The 21,493-nt window shown below is 27.9% G+C and overlaps 1 protein-coding gene across 1 annotated transcript; it reads right to left on the bottom strand.

The window, feature by feature from the left end:
* Nucleotides 1-1,095: 1,095 nt before the first annotated feature.
* On the bottom strand, nt 1,096-15,148 carry LOC132927030 (estradiol 17-beta-dehydrogenase 11-like). Its single transcript, XM_060991483.1, has 7 exons — nt 14,934-15,148; nt 9,467-9,615; nt 8,777-9,118; nt 3,947-4,076; nt 3,280-3,400; nt 1,911-2,030; nt 1,096-1,537 (listed from the first exon to the last, which is right to left on the bottom strand). The coding sequence occupies exons 1-7, from the start codon at nt 14,977-14,979 to the stop codon at nt 1,471-1,473; spliced, it is 975 nt and encodes a 324-aa protein (XP_060847466.1). The 5' UTR covers nt 14,980-15,148; the 3' UTR covers nt 1,096-1,470.
* Nucleotides 15,149-21,493: the final 6,345 nt, after the last annotated feature.

Raw genomic sequence — 21,493 nt, 5'->3', positions numbered from 1 at the left:
CTAGTGTGTTTACAACATTAATTATTACATTGTCAATACACTTTTTTTCATCAATTTTTTATCCTTCTACAGAGATTTAAAATTTAATACAATGCCTATTTTTAAGTATGCCTACCAGTATCTACTTCTGGAGAACACCAATTTAGTTAGTTATTTTTTGCAAATTTTAACAAATCTATTATATACAAGGTTTTAAACTATTATTACTTATTTAATAATAAAAATTGAATGTAAATCCACTATATTTAAAAAAGTCGTTTGAAATTCAAGTTGGACAACATCACAAATGTTTGAAAATTAAATTCAAGGTATTCCTCTTAGGTAATTCTTTTGTTGAAACCCAAAGATTTATATATAAACACTGCAACTTATTTATACAATTATAAATATATTCATTTTAAATTTAGGTAAAATTGAATATTTAAATTTAGTTATTGTAGTCATAGTTGTTTGGTACCTATTCAAAAATATTATTCCCTTCTTGACACTTTTAAAATATATTGATATATTTTATACAATATACACACAATGGTCAATGACATTTTTAAATACAATGTTATTTGTAAAATTAAATTAACCTACCGCATATTACTATGATTGTAAAATACATTATTATAATAGCAATATTAATGGATCAATTGATATTTAATGTGTATACTTAGTAATATAGGATTACAGGCCGATTTTGCTTAGAATAGTAGGTATCTTGTATGATTTTAACATTTAACATTGAATTCAAATTTAACACATCAATTATAGTGGTCTACTGCAGTACAGCTAGTGACCTACTCAATGAGGTACTTATACTGATTACGACTCATACTGTAGAGAAGACGGTTACTTTCTTTTATTATTTTTTTGATAGCACTTATCATTTCTCACATAACTTATGAAAAAAAAATTATTTTTTAATAAATAACCTAAATAAAAGAAACCAGCAATTAATTATCTATTTTTAGCCCGTAAAACATTCAACTTTTAGGTTCATAAAGTTGTGAGTATATGACTATTGACTATAGGTAGGATGTAGTCATGTAGGTATCTTTATGTTCAAAGGTGATTGCTATTAAAAAATAGAAAAATACAAACAACATCTTAAAAAATTGATAATAATATTATTAAATTATAGCAGGTATTTTTTTCAAAATAATTTTAGTATTTATAATCATACATTGTTGCTTAACATATAAATATAATGAGTAAATAAATAGGTATTATAAGTACATTACTAAATATTTACTCAATTAAATAAATAAATGGAGAATTGAATAAAATGTTGAATTGAAACTATACAATACTAGCACTTACAAATATTTATAGTTTCCTTTAATTATATTATGCATACACGTACCAACATTTGTTGAACAAATTGTATGAGGCCTATAATTAAATTTTATATACATAATATAACATATATTTAAATTTTTAAGATACTCAATTCAATAATTTATGTTTAAAATATAAAGCAAATTAAGCTTTATTGATTTTTGAACTAAATGCGTCTCGCCAATAATCAGCTGATTTCTGTGGCACAATCCTGAAAAAAAAATATTAGTATTAACATACTATATTATAGTAAAAAAAAAATAATACATTTTTAATTTTGTATAAATCATATTATACAACTTAACGTATGGGTTAAATTTTAACAAATATTATTAATGACGATTTATTAAATTAATATTAATTCATTAATTGGTTTTTAAACCATAATTTTTATATTAACATTAATATAGTTTTTTGATTAAAGTGTGCCGATGAACTTAAAGTTTTTGCATTATTTTATTTTATACCTAATAATATTATTGTCCAGTCCCCCTTTAGTCTGTAGTCGCTTTTTCCCTTACTTAACTATTTCGTAAAAATACTAAACGTATTATTAATTTATTTCTAATTGCCTAAATGCTTACCATAGTATTTGCATAATCAGTCTCAATATTTCTGGTACGGTTACAACGACGTCTTCTCTTTTAATTCCTTGAATTGCTGCTTGGGCAACTTGTGGAATTGAAACAATTGGTAATGCTGACCTTTTTGGACAATAAAAGTTAGCTTCGATTAATATTATTGAATTATTATTAATAATATTACACTACGTTTCTAATGAAACCTCAAATAAAATGTAGGTTTTATTACAAGAATTTAAAAAACTAAAATTTAGAAACTATATTATTTATTAATCAATAGATAGTCTGAAATAGTCAATGTTATACAGTAAAACCTCGCTAAAACGGAACTTCGGTAAGACGGAAACCACGGTATTACGGAACGGTTTTTTGGTCCCATTTCAAATTAGGTACATATAATTTTATCTCGCTAAGACGGAAACCTCGACAAGCCGGAAACGGACACGTTTTTGTAATGAAAGTTGATGAAAACCCTCGCTAAGACGGAAATATAACACGATTTTCGTGTAATAAATTTATTTTCGTACTGTCGATACCCATAGATAATCGATACACGAGCCCGTACGATGACATTAAAAACCAGATAATATGGTAAAAGATTACAAAACTGCTATCTGCTACCTCGAGGAACTACAAAAATTTTCCCTCACAGTGTCCAATAGTGAGCTTTTGGATTTGACTTCGAGAGCCAAGGAATGTGTAGAACGCGACGCCTTACAAAAATCAATAACCGATTTTTTGAAAAAAATATAATTATGTATTTATTAATGTATACTGGCTAAAAATAAATATGTATATAATAAATAAATAAAAATGAATAAGTATAAATATAAAATTAAGTTAAAAATATAAATTGTATGCATTATGTATCAACTGGTTTAAAATAAATATGTATGTAATCTTTAATTTAATTCAGTTAAATTTTTTGAATCCCGTCAAGACGGAAAAATGTCATGGTCCCATGCGATTCCGTCTTATCGAGGTTTTACTGTAATACATTGCAGGTTAATAACCTTAATTCGGGTATTGAAAAATATTTAAATACCTAATACATAATATTTCAGACATTTTCTTTGGTGATAATCAGTATTTTTACCAGGTGTCTGGTGCAAATAATTTTTTTTGATTAAAAAAGTATAGGGTACTATAATCACATTATTAATATTCGGGTTTAGAGCCCTAAAAAATAGCCATTCGATTTACAGGCACAGAAATAGTCATTGAGATGTCTTAAATAGTACAGATTGAGTGATATTTACAGTTCACGCGAACAACTAAAAACATTGCAATTCTAGCACTTTGTTAGCTTTTTGCAATCGTTTTATTGTGTAATTGCGTACATATGATAAATAATATAATAATATTTACTCACTTTACGTCCCAGTGTTTGACGTTTATCGGGGCAGAGTCCAAAAAGAACGGATGAATAGTAGTGGTTTTTATGTTGTTCGACGGGTTGGCCCTGAGTTCTTCTCTGAGACTGGCCATCAGACCTGCAGAGACGGGAAAAAGTCAAGCATAATTATTAACGTCTACAACAAAATATAATTAAACAAAGTAGCAGTTAGCCTTCTTGTTTTGTATATTATAGTGTCAACAAAACCCCCATTAATCGATTCGATCAAAAATCCAAATTCTCATTGGTTATTATCGTATCACATAAAATTTATAAAATATGTACATGTAATATACAGGCTTGTGTACGTAGGTGCTTAAGAGAACGTAGTACCCGCATGTGTTGTCTCTGTCTTACACACGTGCTATATACCTATAGCTAATTTTCGTTATATGATCTTTTAGAAATTGTACATTTTAAAATGATAATAGCTTACTTAAAAATAACAATATCAATAAAAACATACGCGGGGCCCTGGATAATAATCTTACCTTTGAATTTTATCATAGGTCAGTTTACTTTAATATCAAAACTAACAGCACAATATTGCAACTTGTGAACGAAAATTTGTCAATATCGCACGTGTGTAAGACGGAGACAACACATACGGGTTCTATACGCCCTGTTAAGAAATAAGTCTTACCCGTGACACCGTATTTGGTGGCAGCGTATGGCACGATGTTAGCCGCACACGTGAACGCAGCCACAGAGGACGTGGCCACGATGTGGCCTTCGTTGCGTTTCTTCATGGCTGGCAAAAAGGCGCGTAACATCTGAAAACGTGAAAAAACTCAAATTAAACATAACATTGCTTAGGTAAAACGATCGCATATATAGTAATGCACATCTAAACAGGACGAGGTGCATAAACAACGGAAGTAATTTGTATAATATTATGCCTATATACAGTTCGAACGTTGAACAATCGGAGAAAGAAAACGTATAGGTATAGGTAGCATATACACATAGTATATCGAATTCCAATCATTGCGTGTCCGATATATAGGAAACGCATTTACAAGCGTATAGACGGCTGCAGGGTTAAAAGCCGGCCTTTATTATTCTAAATTGCCATACAAACTTCGTATGTTAACTATATATATATACATAAAGAAAATAAGTATACTGCGGGTATACTATTTGTATAGCCGTATATGTATAGGTACATTTTATTTTTCCGTAAATAATCTAAGTATTTAATTTTATAGAACCCTGACCCGAGAGTTATATACAGTTTTTATATCTCTTATTGACTTAGAGATTGACCCACTCAATGACGGGGCGAGTTAAATCAACTCGAAACCTATTGTATGGCTGAGTGAGTTACCCGGTGTTTCTATAATTTGATTATGACTCGGAAAAACGATTTATTCTTTTTCTCGGGTTAATTATTGTTAGTTATTTATTTTACAAACACGATATCATCCGTCATCACAAATCTCAATTCAAGCCCAAAAATCTAATAAATAATTAAACCTGCACTGCTCGACTATATATTGGTGTATAATCCTACACTGCCGTATGTTATTTGGGTCGTTGCACGTAAGTGATGTACATCAAATAATATTATACTAACTTTCTAGACCCTACCAATATTATTTTCATGCACTATGGCATAATACGAATAAAATTCTTCACACACCACCGTTAAAAACGTCTAGAAAGTACCCGTTTTTGGGAACGTTCGAGTACCTATACACTTTTGCTATAATTATTTTTCAATTTACGACGCATTTGTGCGCAGTACGGCGACTATTATATGATGGCGCCGGGCAAGTTTAAATACGCGTTGCCGAGATTATAATATTATAATTCACTCGTACCTATCGTAAACGTATGGTAAAATCATCATCGGTGGCGCAGTTGTGCGAGGAAGTAGGTACCAACTCGCGCGTCTATTACAGCGGGTACCGATATAATTTTTTTGCACGCACAGGACGGAGTCGAATCGTTTCGCGTTCATAATATAATATTATCGGTATTTTAATGACAGTTGTAAACGCGCGTTTTAATAAAATAGGATTAGGATATAATAGGTGTATATTATACGTTTCGTTCCGAAAGTCGTGTCCGAAAGTTATCGCACCGGAGACGCGCGGTTTCATTTTATGACCCCATATTCAAAATTACAGGAAACCGTATACTTTTATGAGCAATGTCGAGACTTATTTTCCGAGTGTGTTTCGAATGCGACCATTGGGATTTAAATACATCCGGATGATACCTGTATATTATATATATAATATATAGTGGTTTTGTTTCTACGGCAATGAGCTCGTAAGCGTTTCCGTTTCGCGAGCTTTTATCATATTCCTATGGGTACGTTTTTACTACAGTTGCGGGAGTTTTACATATTATTATTATGTTTTGGACGTCACGTGTTACATTCGAAATGTAAATTTAATGGAACGCCCCATGTATATTTATCGCGTTCCACGTAATGTTCCGAGATAATATAATGTCATTTTTTTTTTTTTTTTTTAATATATACGTCGATTTTCTTTTCTATACCTACGTGTTTCTATTCGTTCACGTTACATCCCGCGTATATTATATAAATAAATATATATATGTGTGTACGCGTGTATATATATAAATAGATATTTAAGTAAAGGTTGCAAGGGTATATATTATATATTATATACCATATACGTATAAATATAGATTATACATGATGGACACTCTTCCTCAAGTGTGCTGTTAAACTTCAAAAACGAGCCCGTTAGGATTAAATACTCTCCGGCTACATAATACAAGTATTATTACTGTTACAGTGAAACCTCTCTATAATGGACACAATAGGGAAATTATTAAATATGTCCGCTATGAGGAGGGATATTTTCCTACGGCTATTTACTCTTGAAAGTGTGTCCGCTATTAAGGTAATGTGTTAGTACACATATATATATACAGAGGTTACGTATATACCGTATCATTATTATTATTATTATTATTTTACATTAACAGATACACACGTTTCGTGTACAGTAGTGTTCTATAGGCGCGTTTGACTTTTGTGTAATATATATTTAATTGAATTTGTGAACCAATGACCGTGACTCTTTTAATGACTTGCCGCGTTTAGAGGTCAAAAATACAAGTTTCTAATATATATATAGTTATTATAGCTGTCGTGTGTGCGGTACACCTATGGCTATGGACGATGATACTTTAGATATCTACCTATATCATCTGCTATAAAATTACACGTGTTTAAGTAATCAATTCGAAACTTAAATCTCATCGAATGTGGGCAATAAACATTGCAAATAATTACGATATTATCACAGCAGACAGTATAATACTGTAGGTATACGTTAGCAGTTTTCAATTTAAAAAAATTGTCCGTCATCGTATAAAAACCAAGTGCGAGTATTACATTACCATCTACAATGATTAAATGATTACGAACGCACTTTGTGATGCGTATTTCAATAATATTATATATTATTATTAGAGTACGGATTTTATAGGCTCTAAAACGAAGCAATGTCAGTTATATAAATTCGATTTATAGGCGCTACTTAGAAGCAAATTCACGAAACTGTATATTTTGCTTTTTTTGTGTTTCAATGCTTTTTAAATGGGTTTCCAGGTACTTTGTTTGTTTTAAAATAACATTTTGTAACATTTTTTTTCAAAATGTGTTCTAAATAAACGTATTTGAAAGGTTAATATTTATTTTTACATTATTTAATGTGTACCAACTTGCTTCCAAGCACTACGCATGTCTCAATCGATTTTATCGCGTTATGTTTGATCTAATTTATCGATTTATCAATAATATTAGTATTGTAACATATTGTAGTGTTGAAAACCTAAACGGACGAAAATCACCGAACCTATTAGCGATTTGTTATACGCACTTAACACATCATTGTTATTGAGCTTTTAAGATTCTATTTTTTAAAACTATCTATTATCTAATAGTGTATAATATATTATTCGTATTTTGTTACATATATTCGCGTTTCAAATAAAATGTATATAGTTAGTTGGGTACTTCAACATTGTGTTTGCTTTTTGAGTGTATAGCAAAAAATGATCAGGGTCATCACGATTGTCGGCGATATAGAATAATTAGCCTTTGAATTTGGCTTATCGCATATAATATCACATATAGGTACTCTAATATAAGTAATGGCTCATAAAACTATTATAGTTGTACGCGAACCTATAACCGCACGGCGCACGGTCTCATGTATCATACACACACACACACACACACACACACACACATATATATATATTTACTCTGCCATTTGTGAAACGGGTCGAGTTAAAACGATTTAATTTAACAGTTTCGTGCGACTCGACAATAATAATAGTTAAATAATAATAAAAATGTCTTTGCACTAATGACAAATATAATTACCGAGATAGGTATACCTATATACCCACCTTCTCGTGTCTACCTAGTTTTCGACAACGAGTTCCACAACAATATTGCATTTAATGTAATTGCCGCGTATTCAACACAATTAATTGTGAATTATAATTTTTCATTTCATTTTTCACATTATATACTTATATATTATATTATGCAAACTCGTTGTGTCGTAGTACGTCTTTTTTAACGAAAAGTTACAGAATATATTATTATCTGCCAAATGGACATTTGATTATATTATAGTATTATACCTACATACACATAAAATAGGTAGTTTCATTAATATAATTGATTATTTGCAGTATAGGTATCGAAAACGATATAAAAATCAATTATGGTCGTAATAATACTAAGTAGGTAGGTAGCCGGTAGGTGGGTATTTACTTTTTAAATAGAAATCCATTTCGTTAACGAACATCTAGAAACGATTTTATTGTGTGTTTCAAACTTAAATAATTTAAGTTTCGTAATTAGATTATTGAGTAAGCTTAAAATCCTATAATTATCAATATCAAAATCAAATCTACATGGCAGCGGGGCCACATTCTATACATTTTTTTATTTTCACTATTTCAATATTTTATCGAGTCATAAACGATAGGATGTTAGTATCTATATATGTCACCTTTAAGCACACACACATAGGTAAATGTGTTAAGTATGATAGAAATACGAACACGTCATGTGAAACCTAGGATACATATACAATATTTTGGTCAAACATTGAATCATTTTTGTAGTTCGGACTTTTACACACGAGATTTAGTAAATCATAGGATGAACGATTAGTGTTGGTGTTGGTAAAAGTCCGATATTTGTCACCAATATTATTTGATATTTTTACCTTTGCTTTATTACAATAATATTATACGTTAACTTAAAAACGATAATTATTATTACCTATTTAAGTATATTAGGTACTATATTAACTACAACTAGTATAACATAATAATTATATAGTAGGTACCTCTATAATACTACCTATTAAAAGAGGAAGGGTAAATTTGTTTTTATGGAGAGTATCACTGTTATATACTTTATCACTATTATATTTTATTTTAGAGATATTGTCGCGACACTCACCCAAAAGTGCGAAACCAGGTTGACGTCGATCATGCGCTTGATTTGATCGTCGGTGGTGTCCATCAAAGGCGCGCTGGCTACAATACCCGCGTTGTTGATCAGCACGTCCACCTTGCCCCATTTCTCTTCCACCGCCTTTGCCAGTTCGTTCACCTGGCTCGGCTCAGCCACGTTGGTCGTGTAAAAGTCGGCTCCCGCGTCCGCGCCAGTCCGGCTGCCGTTGATCACGTCCGCCGTCTCTTTGACGCCCTCCGCGTTTATATCCACACACACCACTTTTGCACCCTCTTTGGCCAACTGGTAGCTCATCTCCCGGCCAAGTCCTCTGCCGGCACCAGTCACCTGGGGGGGGGGCATTTTAATACGTTTGTCAGTAAATTAAGTTATACATAATATTTGTTTCTGTTGTGATTTTTTAAAAAGTAAAAAACAATTTAACTTTTTATTTGTATTATTAGTTATTACACTAATTAGTCATTCATTTTTTTAAAAGTATACTTAAATAAAACTCTTATTATTGTTTATAAAAAATACGAATTTAGGCACGAGTTATTAGTTAACATTAAATTGTTTAAATTATTTAAACAATCTAAAGTATTTGACGTAAAACGTTAGAGTGTATATTTATCTGCTTCTATTATATATTAAAGTCATAGACTACCTAGCTAATAATGAATTTTATACACTTACGACTACGACTTTATCTTTTAAAGATTTTTCAACTGGAAATATGGTGACATAAGCTAGGTTGATGAATGCGTATATCGAATGAAGAATACCTACTACAACTTTCGTGATCATTGGTAAATAATCTAATACAATGTTTGATGTCTGTACTCCTGAAAAAAAAAACAACAATATTAATAATCTTATGGCTTAAATAAAGTAATATAAGACTGAAATGTATTTGTTGAATTTGGCTTTGTTGATCTTTTAAATCTTAATTCGTTTTGTTATATAATAAAATTTAACAATTTGGTTGTTTTTATAGAAAAATAATTAATAGATACAGGCATACAACTAGTTATCTTTTAGGTACTTTTTTGGTTGTAAGTACTACTAATTATATTTTATAAAATATATTCAAAAATGTTTTCAACTAAGTGCATTTTGACAGACCAATCTAAATATATTCTGTTGAAATGCTTTAGTGCATGAAACATATTTATTTATGAGTAGCAAATAAACATTTTTTAGTTAAATGTAAAAAACAAAATAATATACTTAGGCAATAGATTATACTATAATTGTAGGTCAAACCTTCAAAAAATAAAATAGATAAATAAAATTAGTAATTTTAAACCAAAATAAATTATTTACTATTTCATTGTAACAAAAAAATTAATGCAATTAGATATACAAATATATTTTTTTTATGAATTTCTAACTACAAAATAATTTGCATATTTTTAATATTTGAATTTTGTCAAAGTTCTTATTTTAAACGCTAATATAATAATGTTGTAACTTGTAATTGCATTTTTATTCAGCGAAATGTTTTCTATTTACGTTTAATAGAAAAAAATGTCTATAAATAGTTTAAAAAGAGTCAAAATATTTATAAAATAATACTATATACAGGAAAACCTAACTTAAACTTTTGGTAAGATAATATTATGTTTTTGAATTACACCACTTTTAACAACATCCAATAATTGTCTACACCAGTTGAAAATCGAAGTATTTTTATTGTCTCAAAAGGTTATGATAGAAAAAAAAGATACGCGTTATTCATCGGTCCGTTCAGAATCTAAAAATATTTATATTACTGTTTAATATTATATTATTGAACAGGTACATTCAATTACAAACACATAAAATTAGTGAAGAAATCGTATAGAATTATCAATTAAACAATAATGTCTTATAAAAACATAGGTACTACAAAATTCAATCCCTATAAGTAGGTAATGAGTGTAATGACTGATGGGTATAATAACACAAGTTTAATGTCATTAAACATGTTACTAGGTATAATATCTCGATAGTGTTTTAAAATGTAGCGTAAACTTAAAATTTACGTTGTAAGTAGGTTTTCACTGAAGACAAGACGTGGTTATCGCCGTTATCGGTACTTAAACGTTATTGAATAAAAATATATTTTGTCAGTTGAAAAGCGAGGGACGTGGTATGGAAGCGATGCATACACAGCATCAAGCCATCGTATTAAATATATGTATATATGAATATTTGTGTGTGTGTGTGTATTTACGTTTTACATGTATCAGAAATGACATATTTAACATGGGGTTGAGTCGGGGGAAAAGTTTTAGACCTTATATACATGGAGGAAATCTGAATAGAGGGTTTGCTGCGATACGACTGGGGATAAAAAGATGTCCGTCTCTCGTTAGAATTCGCAAAACTACATCGGGTGTGTGGGCATCCGTGCCAAACAACAATACATGAATATATATTTCTCGATAACCCCGAGGGAATGGTTTTTTTATTCGTTTCAACGATATTGTGAAAAGAAAAATTAGAATTGTGTATTTTGAACATTTACTGGTTACTGTTGCCATGCTATAATAATATATATTATAGTTCCAGCCAGGGCCGGTTACTGTTTGAAAATTAAAAGTTAGTCTCTCGGGATGTGCCTCGAGGGGGACATACTGATGGTCTTAAATGTGTATATATACTTCTTCCTTATACGATTGGCGATCTATCTAACGGCATTGGACCCAATCCTCCGGGGTCTAACCTTTCGCGAAAAAACACCACATAATACGTACCTAACGTTTTAAAAATAAATGAAAACTAAATTTACTTTTTCTTTGTCGAATAGTTGAATTGCTTAAACTTAATGACTTTTATAATGTTTATATATTTATAACTTATCTATACATGTTTTCAATAGGTACTCAATGTAGTAACATCGACATTACGCAGTGCTTTTGTACATTCAGGTTACCTACCTATCTATTCTTTCACTGTGCTAACTTTAAATGGTTATTAAAAATACTAATTTAAAACGATTACTATATTGGCAATAAAAACACATTAGATACATTCATCTAAAATATATTAAAAATTGTGACTTAAAAAATCTGTGAACTACAGTATAGTTTATTTATTGAAAATTAATAATTATTAAAATGATAATGATAACTTTATCTTTTATAGTTAATTCACTGCAGAGCTTAAAAAAAAAATTAAAACACATTTTATTGAGCGTTTTTTTTTTATGTTTTTCAGCTTTATAGCTTTGTAGTGAGTTAACGATTGAAGATAAAGTTCTGAAAATCTTCACTACACTTCTCCTAGCCAATGTGAATCTAATAAGACCCCAAATAACAAAATATGTTCTCCAGTTTCGGTGCTATAATAGTTTTGGAGAAAAGTTAAAAAATAGAAATTTTGGGACTGTTCACGCCGACGTTTTTGTGGATTCAAATCGTTATACCGCTTGGGTGTGATATCGGATCTCTCTCATTAATATTTTATGTTAAAGCTAGCTTAATTATCCACCTACTCGTTATGACTGAGTTACATTTTTATCATTTTTCTATTTAATACAAATTCTTGAAGTTTTAAAAATGTAGATATTTTTATTTCAATTATTACCATACTTGCTTGATTAAAAATCAAGAAAGTAAAATTAAAATTGCACTGATTTACTATTTACTATTTTCGACATCAAATTGTTCATAACATCCGTTTTATATTTCTGTTTCAAATATTTTAAAATTATTTTTTAGCTATTTTTCTTTAGAAATGTGTGTATAAAAAGGTTTAAATGCACAAAATAAATGAGCATGCCGGAAGACATCATCATCTATTATAGTTATAGTGTAAGACCAATAACCATGTTATACATATTGTTCACATTATTTTCATTTGGGGTTTCTTTTAATTAAAATAAAAGCTATTACACACTGAAGTATTCATTCTTAAGTTTACTATACTACTCTAACCTATTCTAACATGTTTAGTATTTATGCTGAGTATAACATACTATATCATTTATAAAATATATTATTTTCTTATTAAATTTTTATTAAACATACAGATAAGATAAATTTATAATTTTTATATTTAAAAATATAATTTTATTTACTACAATTGATAAAATTTAATATACCTACATCCGTGTTCATTAAAATGTTTATTGGTTGATAAGTAATGACTTTTTTTACTTATGTTTTAGATTCTGAGTGATGCAAAACTTTCTGGTACTATATGTACGCACAACGTACTTACCTATAGAAACTTTTTAGATATAGGAAATGTCAACTAGTTGGAAACTTAAACAAATAATTTTTCACTTTTTCAGAAGTTTTCTTAACTCTTAAGCTTCAAAACCATACAACAAATCAAAAAATAAAAATAAACATGAACTTTATAGCACAATATTTTTAATAAATTTAATTGAATTTAATTTTTTTTTTGTTGTTGATAATTTAGAAAATGATTAATATTCTCAAAACTCTAATATTTTCATAATTTATTGCCATTAAAAAAGTAAATATATCTATATTTATATATAGGATATTACGATATAATTAATTGTATAATATAGCATTATAATTACGTATATATTTATAGACACAATTAATATAATTATATTAATATTACATCCTTATATATTATATAAATTACTATATTTACAATATTATATTTATAGAAGAAAATGGTATGGTGTTATTATGATGTATAATAAATATTAAATAATAATATTGTAGTTTGTATTATAATTATTTGATTGGAGATGGATTGTAAAATACTATCGTTATTATGTTGGTGTTAATAGCAAAATATTTCTAGTTTGTATTTCCATGGTAAACAAGACAACCAGTGCCAATAACTGGTTCAAAATCCAACGTACAACAACTTTCAATATACCTATTTTAATGTTGTGTGAAGTGCGTATTGCGTACAAACCTATTATTGCGTAGTTTTCAAGTTGGTTCGTATTATAATCTGCAAATGCTTTTAATTTAATAAAGTAATTGTACATTGAACAAAATTATTATGACTTAGGTATGGGGCCGGGATACAGTTACACGTTTTTCACATTTCATATAGGTATAGATGAGGTATATCTGTTTGAATTAATTAAGTAAATAGTTACCTACCGACTTTTCTTGAAGTACGGTACACAATTATAAGCTTAAACGTTCAGTATATAATTAATTCAATTAAAATTCGTAAGCAGTTTGTTACTTTAAACATAAGTTTATAGTAAATGTTAACTATTATCTACTCCATATATTTACAAAATATTTGTATTTGATTTAATACACACGTATTAATTATAAGTCCTATATTAAAATCCATCAATATCAAAGAAATTTATCAATTCGATTTTGATTAGTGATTACATCTTGTAAATATTTAAAAATATGATATTTAACTTTAATGTTATTATACAATATTGTATATCACTTTTCACTATTATATAGTAAGTATTACAATATCTCTCTATTTATTAGTTATTCTATTATCTATTTAATATATCTAGTAATATGAAATATTGGATTTTTCCGGTTTCTCAAAACGAAGGTTAAATAACGAGAGGTAGAGTAAATCACATCATATTAGATTTCCTTATGAAAATCAGACGTATACGTCCATGAAAAAAAATTGTTGTAAGTAAAGGTAATAACAATACCATGTGAGATTGATGTTGTTTTTTAAAAATATTACGATTAACTATACTATAAGGCAAACGACATTGTTATTAAAAAATATAAATAAATAAATAAGTAAGCGCACATTATTAATATATGACACGATTTAAATTCTATAACAAACGTACCTACCTATAATTACTGTATTATAAATATTATGAGACATCGATAATGTTTCGTCTGTAATAAGTACGCAATTATATGGTCGGTTTGAAAATAATAAAACGATTCTGTAAGGACCGAATTTGCAGACGGCGAGCTAAAATTGTATTTAAATATTACGGCCAACAGTATATTATTATTTATTGTTATCTATCGTCGGTATCGCGGTGAGACTGCGTTACTAAAATAATAATATATATGTCCGCGAGTGGCGCGAGTACTGAAATTGTCACACTGATATTATAAATTCAAACGATTAACCTATATACCTGATGTATCACGGCGTTACGACATATAATAACATGAAAACGGTATTGTACTATTACAATATTATCAATAAAAAAACGATATGGTGCGCGTACCGTTTGACGGTGATCTGTTACCGGGCTGTTGTTGTCCTGCTTCCATTTCGACGGCTCGTTTTATCCAATCGGTTGAGATGTATAAATTGCTGTTATTGTTGTTGTTGTTGTTCGTCGGTTTTTCGTGCGGCCGCGTGACAATGTTGACGACGGTGTTTCGATGACTGCGATACGACGACCGCGTACCTACGGTTACGGCGAAAACGACACGACGAGGGGCCGTTCAAGAACGCCGAGTATAATATATGATATCTATACGTACCGCGGTAACCTCTATAATATGCTCGCGCGGAAGATCACCTTGGCGTGCATTCAGGTCTTAAAACGACATATGCTATCGGCGCGTTTTCGCCAAAATATGATTTATACATTTTATTGTAACACTCCCCTGTCGAACGCAGGCCCGGTTTTCGGGTGTACGGCGGCCGTAGGTGTAAATATCGCGGACCCGTTCGAAACGAGCAGACGCGAAAAATATAATATAATATATGCACAATACATAATAATGTAGATGCACTGCTGCAATCGATTAATTTTGATACAGTTCGCGTATGTAGTATGAAATACTTCCGAGGTTTGGCCTTGAGTTTTTCCGGGTTTATTTTACTTATTGCAATCAATGTAATAATTCCCTATATGGGTTCGTCTATATTGCACTTATTTTTTGACTATTTATTTTTTTTACACATTCGTAGCAGAACAAAATTATTTTAGCTTTTGACCGGAACACAAATATATTGGTTTTATGATGATACGTGTTATTATTTTTGTGCTCGAAGACGCTTTTTCTAGTAGAAAGAATTTTCTGATCGTCAACCTTTGGTGGAGGTTCCTGGTAGTAAATTGTATCTAATTGGATCTTTCGGAAAGTATAAATTGAAAACTTTAAGTACTATATTTTAAAATAACCAGTATACCTATAATTAGTTAGTTAAAATAGTATTTAAAGTTTAGACGATCGGATTTGTGGACTAACCTTTCTTAGTGTTCTCCTGTGTCACTCTAATCTGCATATCTAATCTTAAATACTTATATTTAACAGTTATAACTAATCGTTCGAAAATCGAATTTGTATATATTGCAAGATTTTCGAAAAGTGTTGTTTTTGAATACGAAAATAAAAATGTATGTTTGTATTAAAGAAAAAAACCGGTTAGGTACCTAGCTACTTTCGGTTTATGAGATTCACTGAATAATTTTATTAATGACTGAATTGTCATTCAAACACCAGACAGTTGTGTGCAATAATTATAATGTAAACACTAAACACACTATTAACATATGCGTATATCCATACTGCGTCTAATACTAATTTATTGATGTATTTATGTATAATGCAAAATTTACTTACCTATTACTTTTTATCGTGTTATCAGATAGCTTTTGGTTGTAAGATGTGAGACTTTAAGTGATCAACTGATTTATGACCTTGTCACAACTATAATCTATAAGTGAATTAAATTGTTTTTAATTACATATAACAATTAATTAAATTTACATAATATTCATTCATCATTAACATCTTATAAATACAAATATTCATGTTGCGTAGTTGATAAAAGTAATTTAGTATAAAACTTAATATATTTTATTTATGAGTGATTGAAGTTTAACTTTAGACAACATCGGATAAACACAATATTATGTAAAATAAAAATTGATACTTGAAATTGAAATTTGTTGTTTGGTCAAAATTAAAAATACATATATCGTAGAAACTCAAAATATTCTAATTTAACTTTAATAATCATTTTTTTATACACATTGAAATTTTCAAAATATTTGAATTAATTTTACATAACTATCATAGTTACCTTATCAATGATGTGTGGTACATTTTATACCTATAACAGTCGATAGGGTTAGTTTTTTAAATATTCAATTAAATATTTATAGTTACTTAGGTATAATTGCAAATGTACTTTTACGGTGGTTGTGACTTTATTATTACAGCAAAATTAACAAATCTAACAACGTTTTAAAGTATTAAAGAATATTGCTTAAATAATTTTTATTACATAGAAAATTATATACAACGACGCTGTTCATGATTTTAATCTGATGTTGAACTGATGTCTTATTAGGTATTGAATTCACTGAGTAATAGTTATTTATAATATGTGAAATTGAGGATAACTAGTTTGCATAGTTTTATGCGAAAGTAGAAAATATAGCAATAGGTATAGATATTTAGGTATACAAAATCGTTTTATAACATCAACAGCTCGAATTGGAAAATGTATTTTGTATATTATTTTTCTATTTTTTGATAACAAATGTGTATTCATTATTTAACATATTATACGTCATGGCCTATGAGTATCAGTATTCAATAATACTTATTTATTTTTGGAATGAGAAAAAAAATATTTAAGCTGTATGGCTCATGTAGTACCTTTATTGACCATTGTATCATAATAATATAACATAAACTCAAATAGTTTGCAAAATGTTTGATTGAATTTTTCAAATGTCAGTTTCACCGTTCCGTATATCGTCTCGCATAATAAAAAACAAAAATAAAAAAATCAGTAAAAAAAATAATAATCAAATATAAACACGTGTATTGGAAGATGAATGTATAGTGACTTTAACTTACAATTTAGATTTCTTTAAACTAGTTAAAAGTTTATTTATTTAGTTTTTTAACATAACTAGTTTAATGTCAGACTATTGAAATAACTAAAAAATGATCAGTTAAAATTAAAATCGTTTTTGAAATTTTTGATTTTAATGGTTTACATTAATATTTAATATTATGAACGGTTTTAAAGTTTTGGATAAAAATAATCTTATAAAATAGTATAATTTATGTTTTGTTTCTTGATAAAATAATATATTACATATATTATACGTATATATAAATAAACATGAACTATACTATATGATCTACGTACGTAAAAAAAGTAAAAGATAATTTTTTTTTTTTTTTGAATAAGTTAATAGCTTATTCTATATTAACTTTAAACTTGGTGAGGTAAATTGTTTATTTGTTATTTGTTAACTATTGACAATATTTTGTTTACTTAACTTAAGTTAATTTTGCAAATTGTTCTCATACTTTGAAGGCAATAATGTTCAATAGAAATATTGTAAATAGTTGTTTAAACGTAGCAAAAATATACTCCTTGACAAAGCAAACGTTCTTCGAAATAAAAATATGCAAACCCAAACAATATGTATTACGGCCTTGATGTCTTATACTTATAATAAAAATATATTTAATCAAAACCATAACCTATACAAATATATACTCATATAGTCATATAGTAGTGTTATGGAAACTTAATTTAAGTTAACATTTATTTAAGCTTCAAATATGAAGTTATTTCAAAGTGCTTGTATTATTATAAAAGTAAGAAAAAATATACAAATAAAATATCCGTTTACTGAAATAGGACGCCAAATATAAATTATACCTATAGGTATATTATTATATGTATTATATTATATTTAACTAACCTTCAAATTTATTTGTTTACATAAACAAATTTTAAATATTGTATTACTTAAGATTATTCGTACGTACTATATGTAAAAAATCTGTATGTTTTTTGATTTTGATTAATAGAATAAGTTAGATAAATAATGATAGTCTTACTAAAATTCAAAAATTAAATAATATTGAATAGGTAATTTTTTAAAATTCAAATCATTTTTTTCCATCTATAAAGTTTTCCGTTGAAATTAAAAATAAATTATTTAATCGAAAAATATATAGTTCGTTTATTGGAGTTCAGTACTTCAGTAGATACCTTTATTATTTTTCTGTTCCACTAACTTATCTTATCTGTCACTATTTCTATGACATTCTCTTCTTCTTCTTCTTTTTTTTAAAAAATATTATCAAAACGTTTATTTTTCAATAATATTACAATAAACAAGTCATAACTAATGTTAGATAAATAAGCGTTTAGTTTTCTGACAATATTTTATTATAATTATAAAATACCAGTGAGAAAAAATTACCAAGTAATAACATCCAATATTTTAATAATTATTTCGAATTTATTTTGACCATAGTTACCGTAGATGGTATGACAATAGAACATCTTTAATGTCCAATATAATTATAATATATTTAATAAATTCTGTGATATAACATAACAACAAAATATCTAACGTTCATATCAATTTTCTCATTTTGTCATCATTTTTGAATAGTTTATACTTTTAACTTTATGAGCAGTCCCCTCAAATTATCTATGACCATTAGAACGCGTGTTCTACACAATCAACACACTCGGTTATTTTAACAGTGAACAAATATATAAAATGTGATAACTCATTAAATACCCAATCGTATATTATTGGTTTGTTTTTTATAAATAAATCTTATACACTTAATTTATTAAAACAATTTATTTTAAGTACTATAAAACGACTAAAACGTCAGACATGCTATGGTCCTTGTGGACATAATATTATAAACAGCTTTTTCCCTAAATCTCAACATTTTATGTTATACAAATTTCAAATTCATATATCTATGTTAACATGGTATATTATAAGTCAGGTATTATATTAAAACCGCCGACATAATTTTTTCGTAATAGTAGCTATACAAAGACACAACAAAACCGGTCCATCACTTCCTTTCCGTGAATAAACTAGACATTTCTTCAATGTTGCAATAATCATTAATATATTATATTTTAAACACGACGACCTCCTGTTTCCGCCGACTCAGTGCATCATGGCACGGTTTAATCATGTACAAACAGTGCGGTAAGGAAAACAAACTTCATATAGGTAGAGGTATATACATTTCTATAAAATATATTTATGTTTTATCTATGTGAAATATCTCATAAATACAACACCAAAAGAGTAGGTATCCTTAGACTAAACAAAATCAAAATATTTATGTTCACCAATTGTAAATAAAACGTATTGACATTTTTTAATTAAAAAAAAAAAACACATGATTCTCTATTAATTTTATTTACCTCAAAGTGTATAATGTCCATTCTTTGTCAATCCATTTTTTGAACCTTCTGCAAATGATCTCTATTGTTTACCTATTTATTTGTTGAAGTAATACTAGCTACTACTGAAAATAAAATATAAAATAAAACAAGGAATTGAAAAAAAAAGTATCAAAATTAAAAGCTTTATTAATTTTGATAATTTTGAGTAGCTCAAAAAGAGTAAAAATACTTTGAAAATGTTTATATATCTAGAAAATGTTATTATAAATGTTTGGTAAAAATGCAAGTATTTAATAAATAAGTTATTTTTCTGAAAAAAAAAATAAATAAAAAACTGATGTTACTTATTAAATATTTCCTAATTTTTTTCCGACTATTAAAGAACTATTAAATATTTTCTACATTTGATCACTCAAATACCAAAGTATCAACTAGGACACATTCGATACCAAGTCCATATTCAAACCTCTGTGTTAAATATTGATCGAAGTATTTTTCCAATAAATAAAAATAAATACATAACACATATTATTATTCACTATTATTGTATAACTTATACTAATATAAATCACACCATTTACAATCTAAAATAACAACAAATTAAATACAATTATTATTTATTATTTTTAATCGACTTTTAATGTTACATATTTTATAAATTTATAATGTTTAATGTTATGGTTTTTATTTCGTATTTTTTACTAAATGATTAATAATTGTTAAGCTTTTTAGTGCTTCGTACTAATATTCATTTATTTAAATTCTTAGAATAATACAATTTAAATTAAGATCTTTATTAATCTTGATCAAGTGAAAATAGTAAGAACATATTATTACGATATATTTCAATAGTTAGTATAGTTACAAAGTGCAACAAAATCTCAATTCGATTAAATTTATTAGGTAACAATTTTTTTTCTTATAACACTCTATGTTTATGGTCTTTTTTTATTATTAAGGGGTTTTTTAAAGAGTTTTTTGAGATTTATTATCATTGGATTGGATTTTATTACTACGTGTTTATTGGTAATAGCAGTTATAAAAGTTTTCTTAGATGGTATTTTTGCTAAGCATGTACGTCATTTTTAGTGGAACATTTAAAAATTGTTTTCGACAATTATTCTAAGGCGACGAAAAAAATCAGCTCCTTAGCAAACAAGACATCATCTCTCCAACATCCAAAACCACATTTTCGTACCTAATTATTATAAAGAAAATTAATAAATATACACGCGGATGATGTGGCAAACATCTCAAAATGAAATACCAATACAACCTAAATTAATTAAATAAAACACAAATAATAGTGATATAGGTCCTTCTTCAAATATATACAGCTCTCTATTTAAACATAATTGTACACACGAATAATGATTGGTTGTACACTAATTTCACTCTAATGTATAATACATTACCGCTATAATGATGTAAATCAGGTATTAATGTAAATGCCTCTATAGCCAATATTATTAATGTATATACTATAAATATATATGGATTATATTATCAAACTATATAGGAAATGTTGTATAAATTAAATATTTTTAATATTTATAACTATATGATATTATATAGAGCCGTATTTAATAATTTTGTCCCCCGCGGGGTATAAGATGCACGGTGTCCGTT

This window comes from Rhopalosiphum padi, chromosome 3 (assembly GCF_020882245.1).
Source record: "Rhopalosiphum padi isolate XX-2018 chromosome 3, ASM2088224v1, whole genome shotgun sequence".
Lineage (NCBI taxonomy): Eukaryota > Metazoa > Arthropoda > Insecta > Hemiptera > Aphididae > Rhopalosiphum > Rhopalosiphum padi.
Note: the sequence above shows the minus strand (reverse complement) of the source record. Positions and strands in the feature narration are given on the sequence as shown.

Bases quoted from the DNA above. Each gene is read 5' to 3' on its own strand.
- LOC132927030 (XM_060991483.1), bottom strand. From the start codon at position 14,979: ATGGAAGCAGGACAACAACAGCCCGGTAACAGATCACCGTCAAACG. The intron at 9,616-14,933 runs GTACGCGCACCA...TTTTTTTTTCAG, and splicing joins TAACAGATCACCGTCAAACG to GAGTACAGACATCAAACATT. The intron at 2,031-3,279 runs GTGAGTAAATAT...TTGTCCAAAAAG, and splicing joins GTCAAACACTGGGACGTAAA to GTCAGCATTACCAATTGTTT.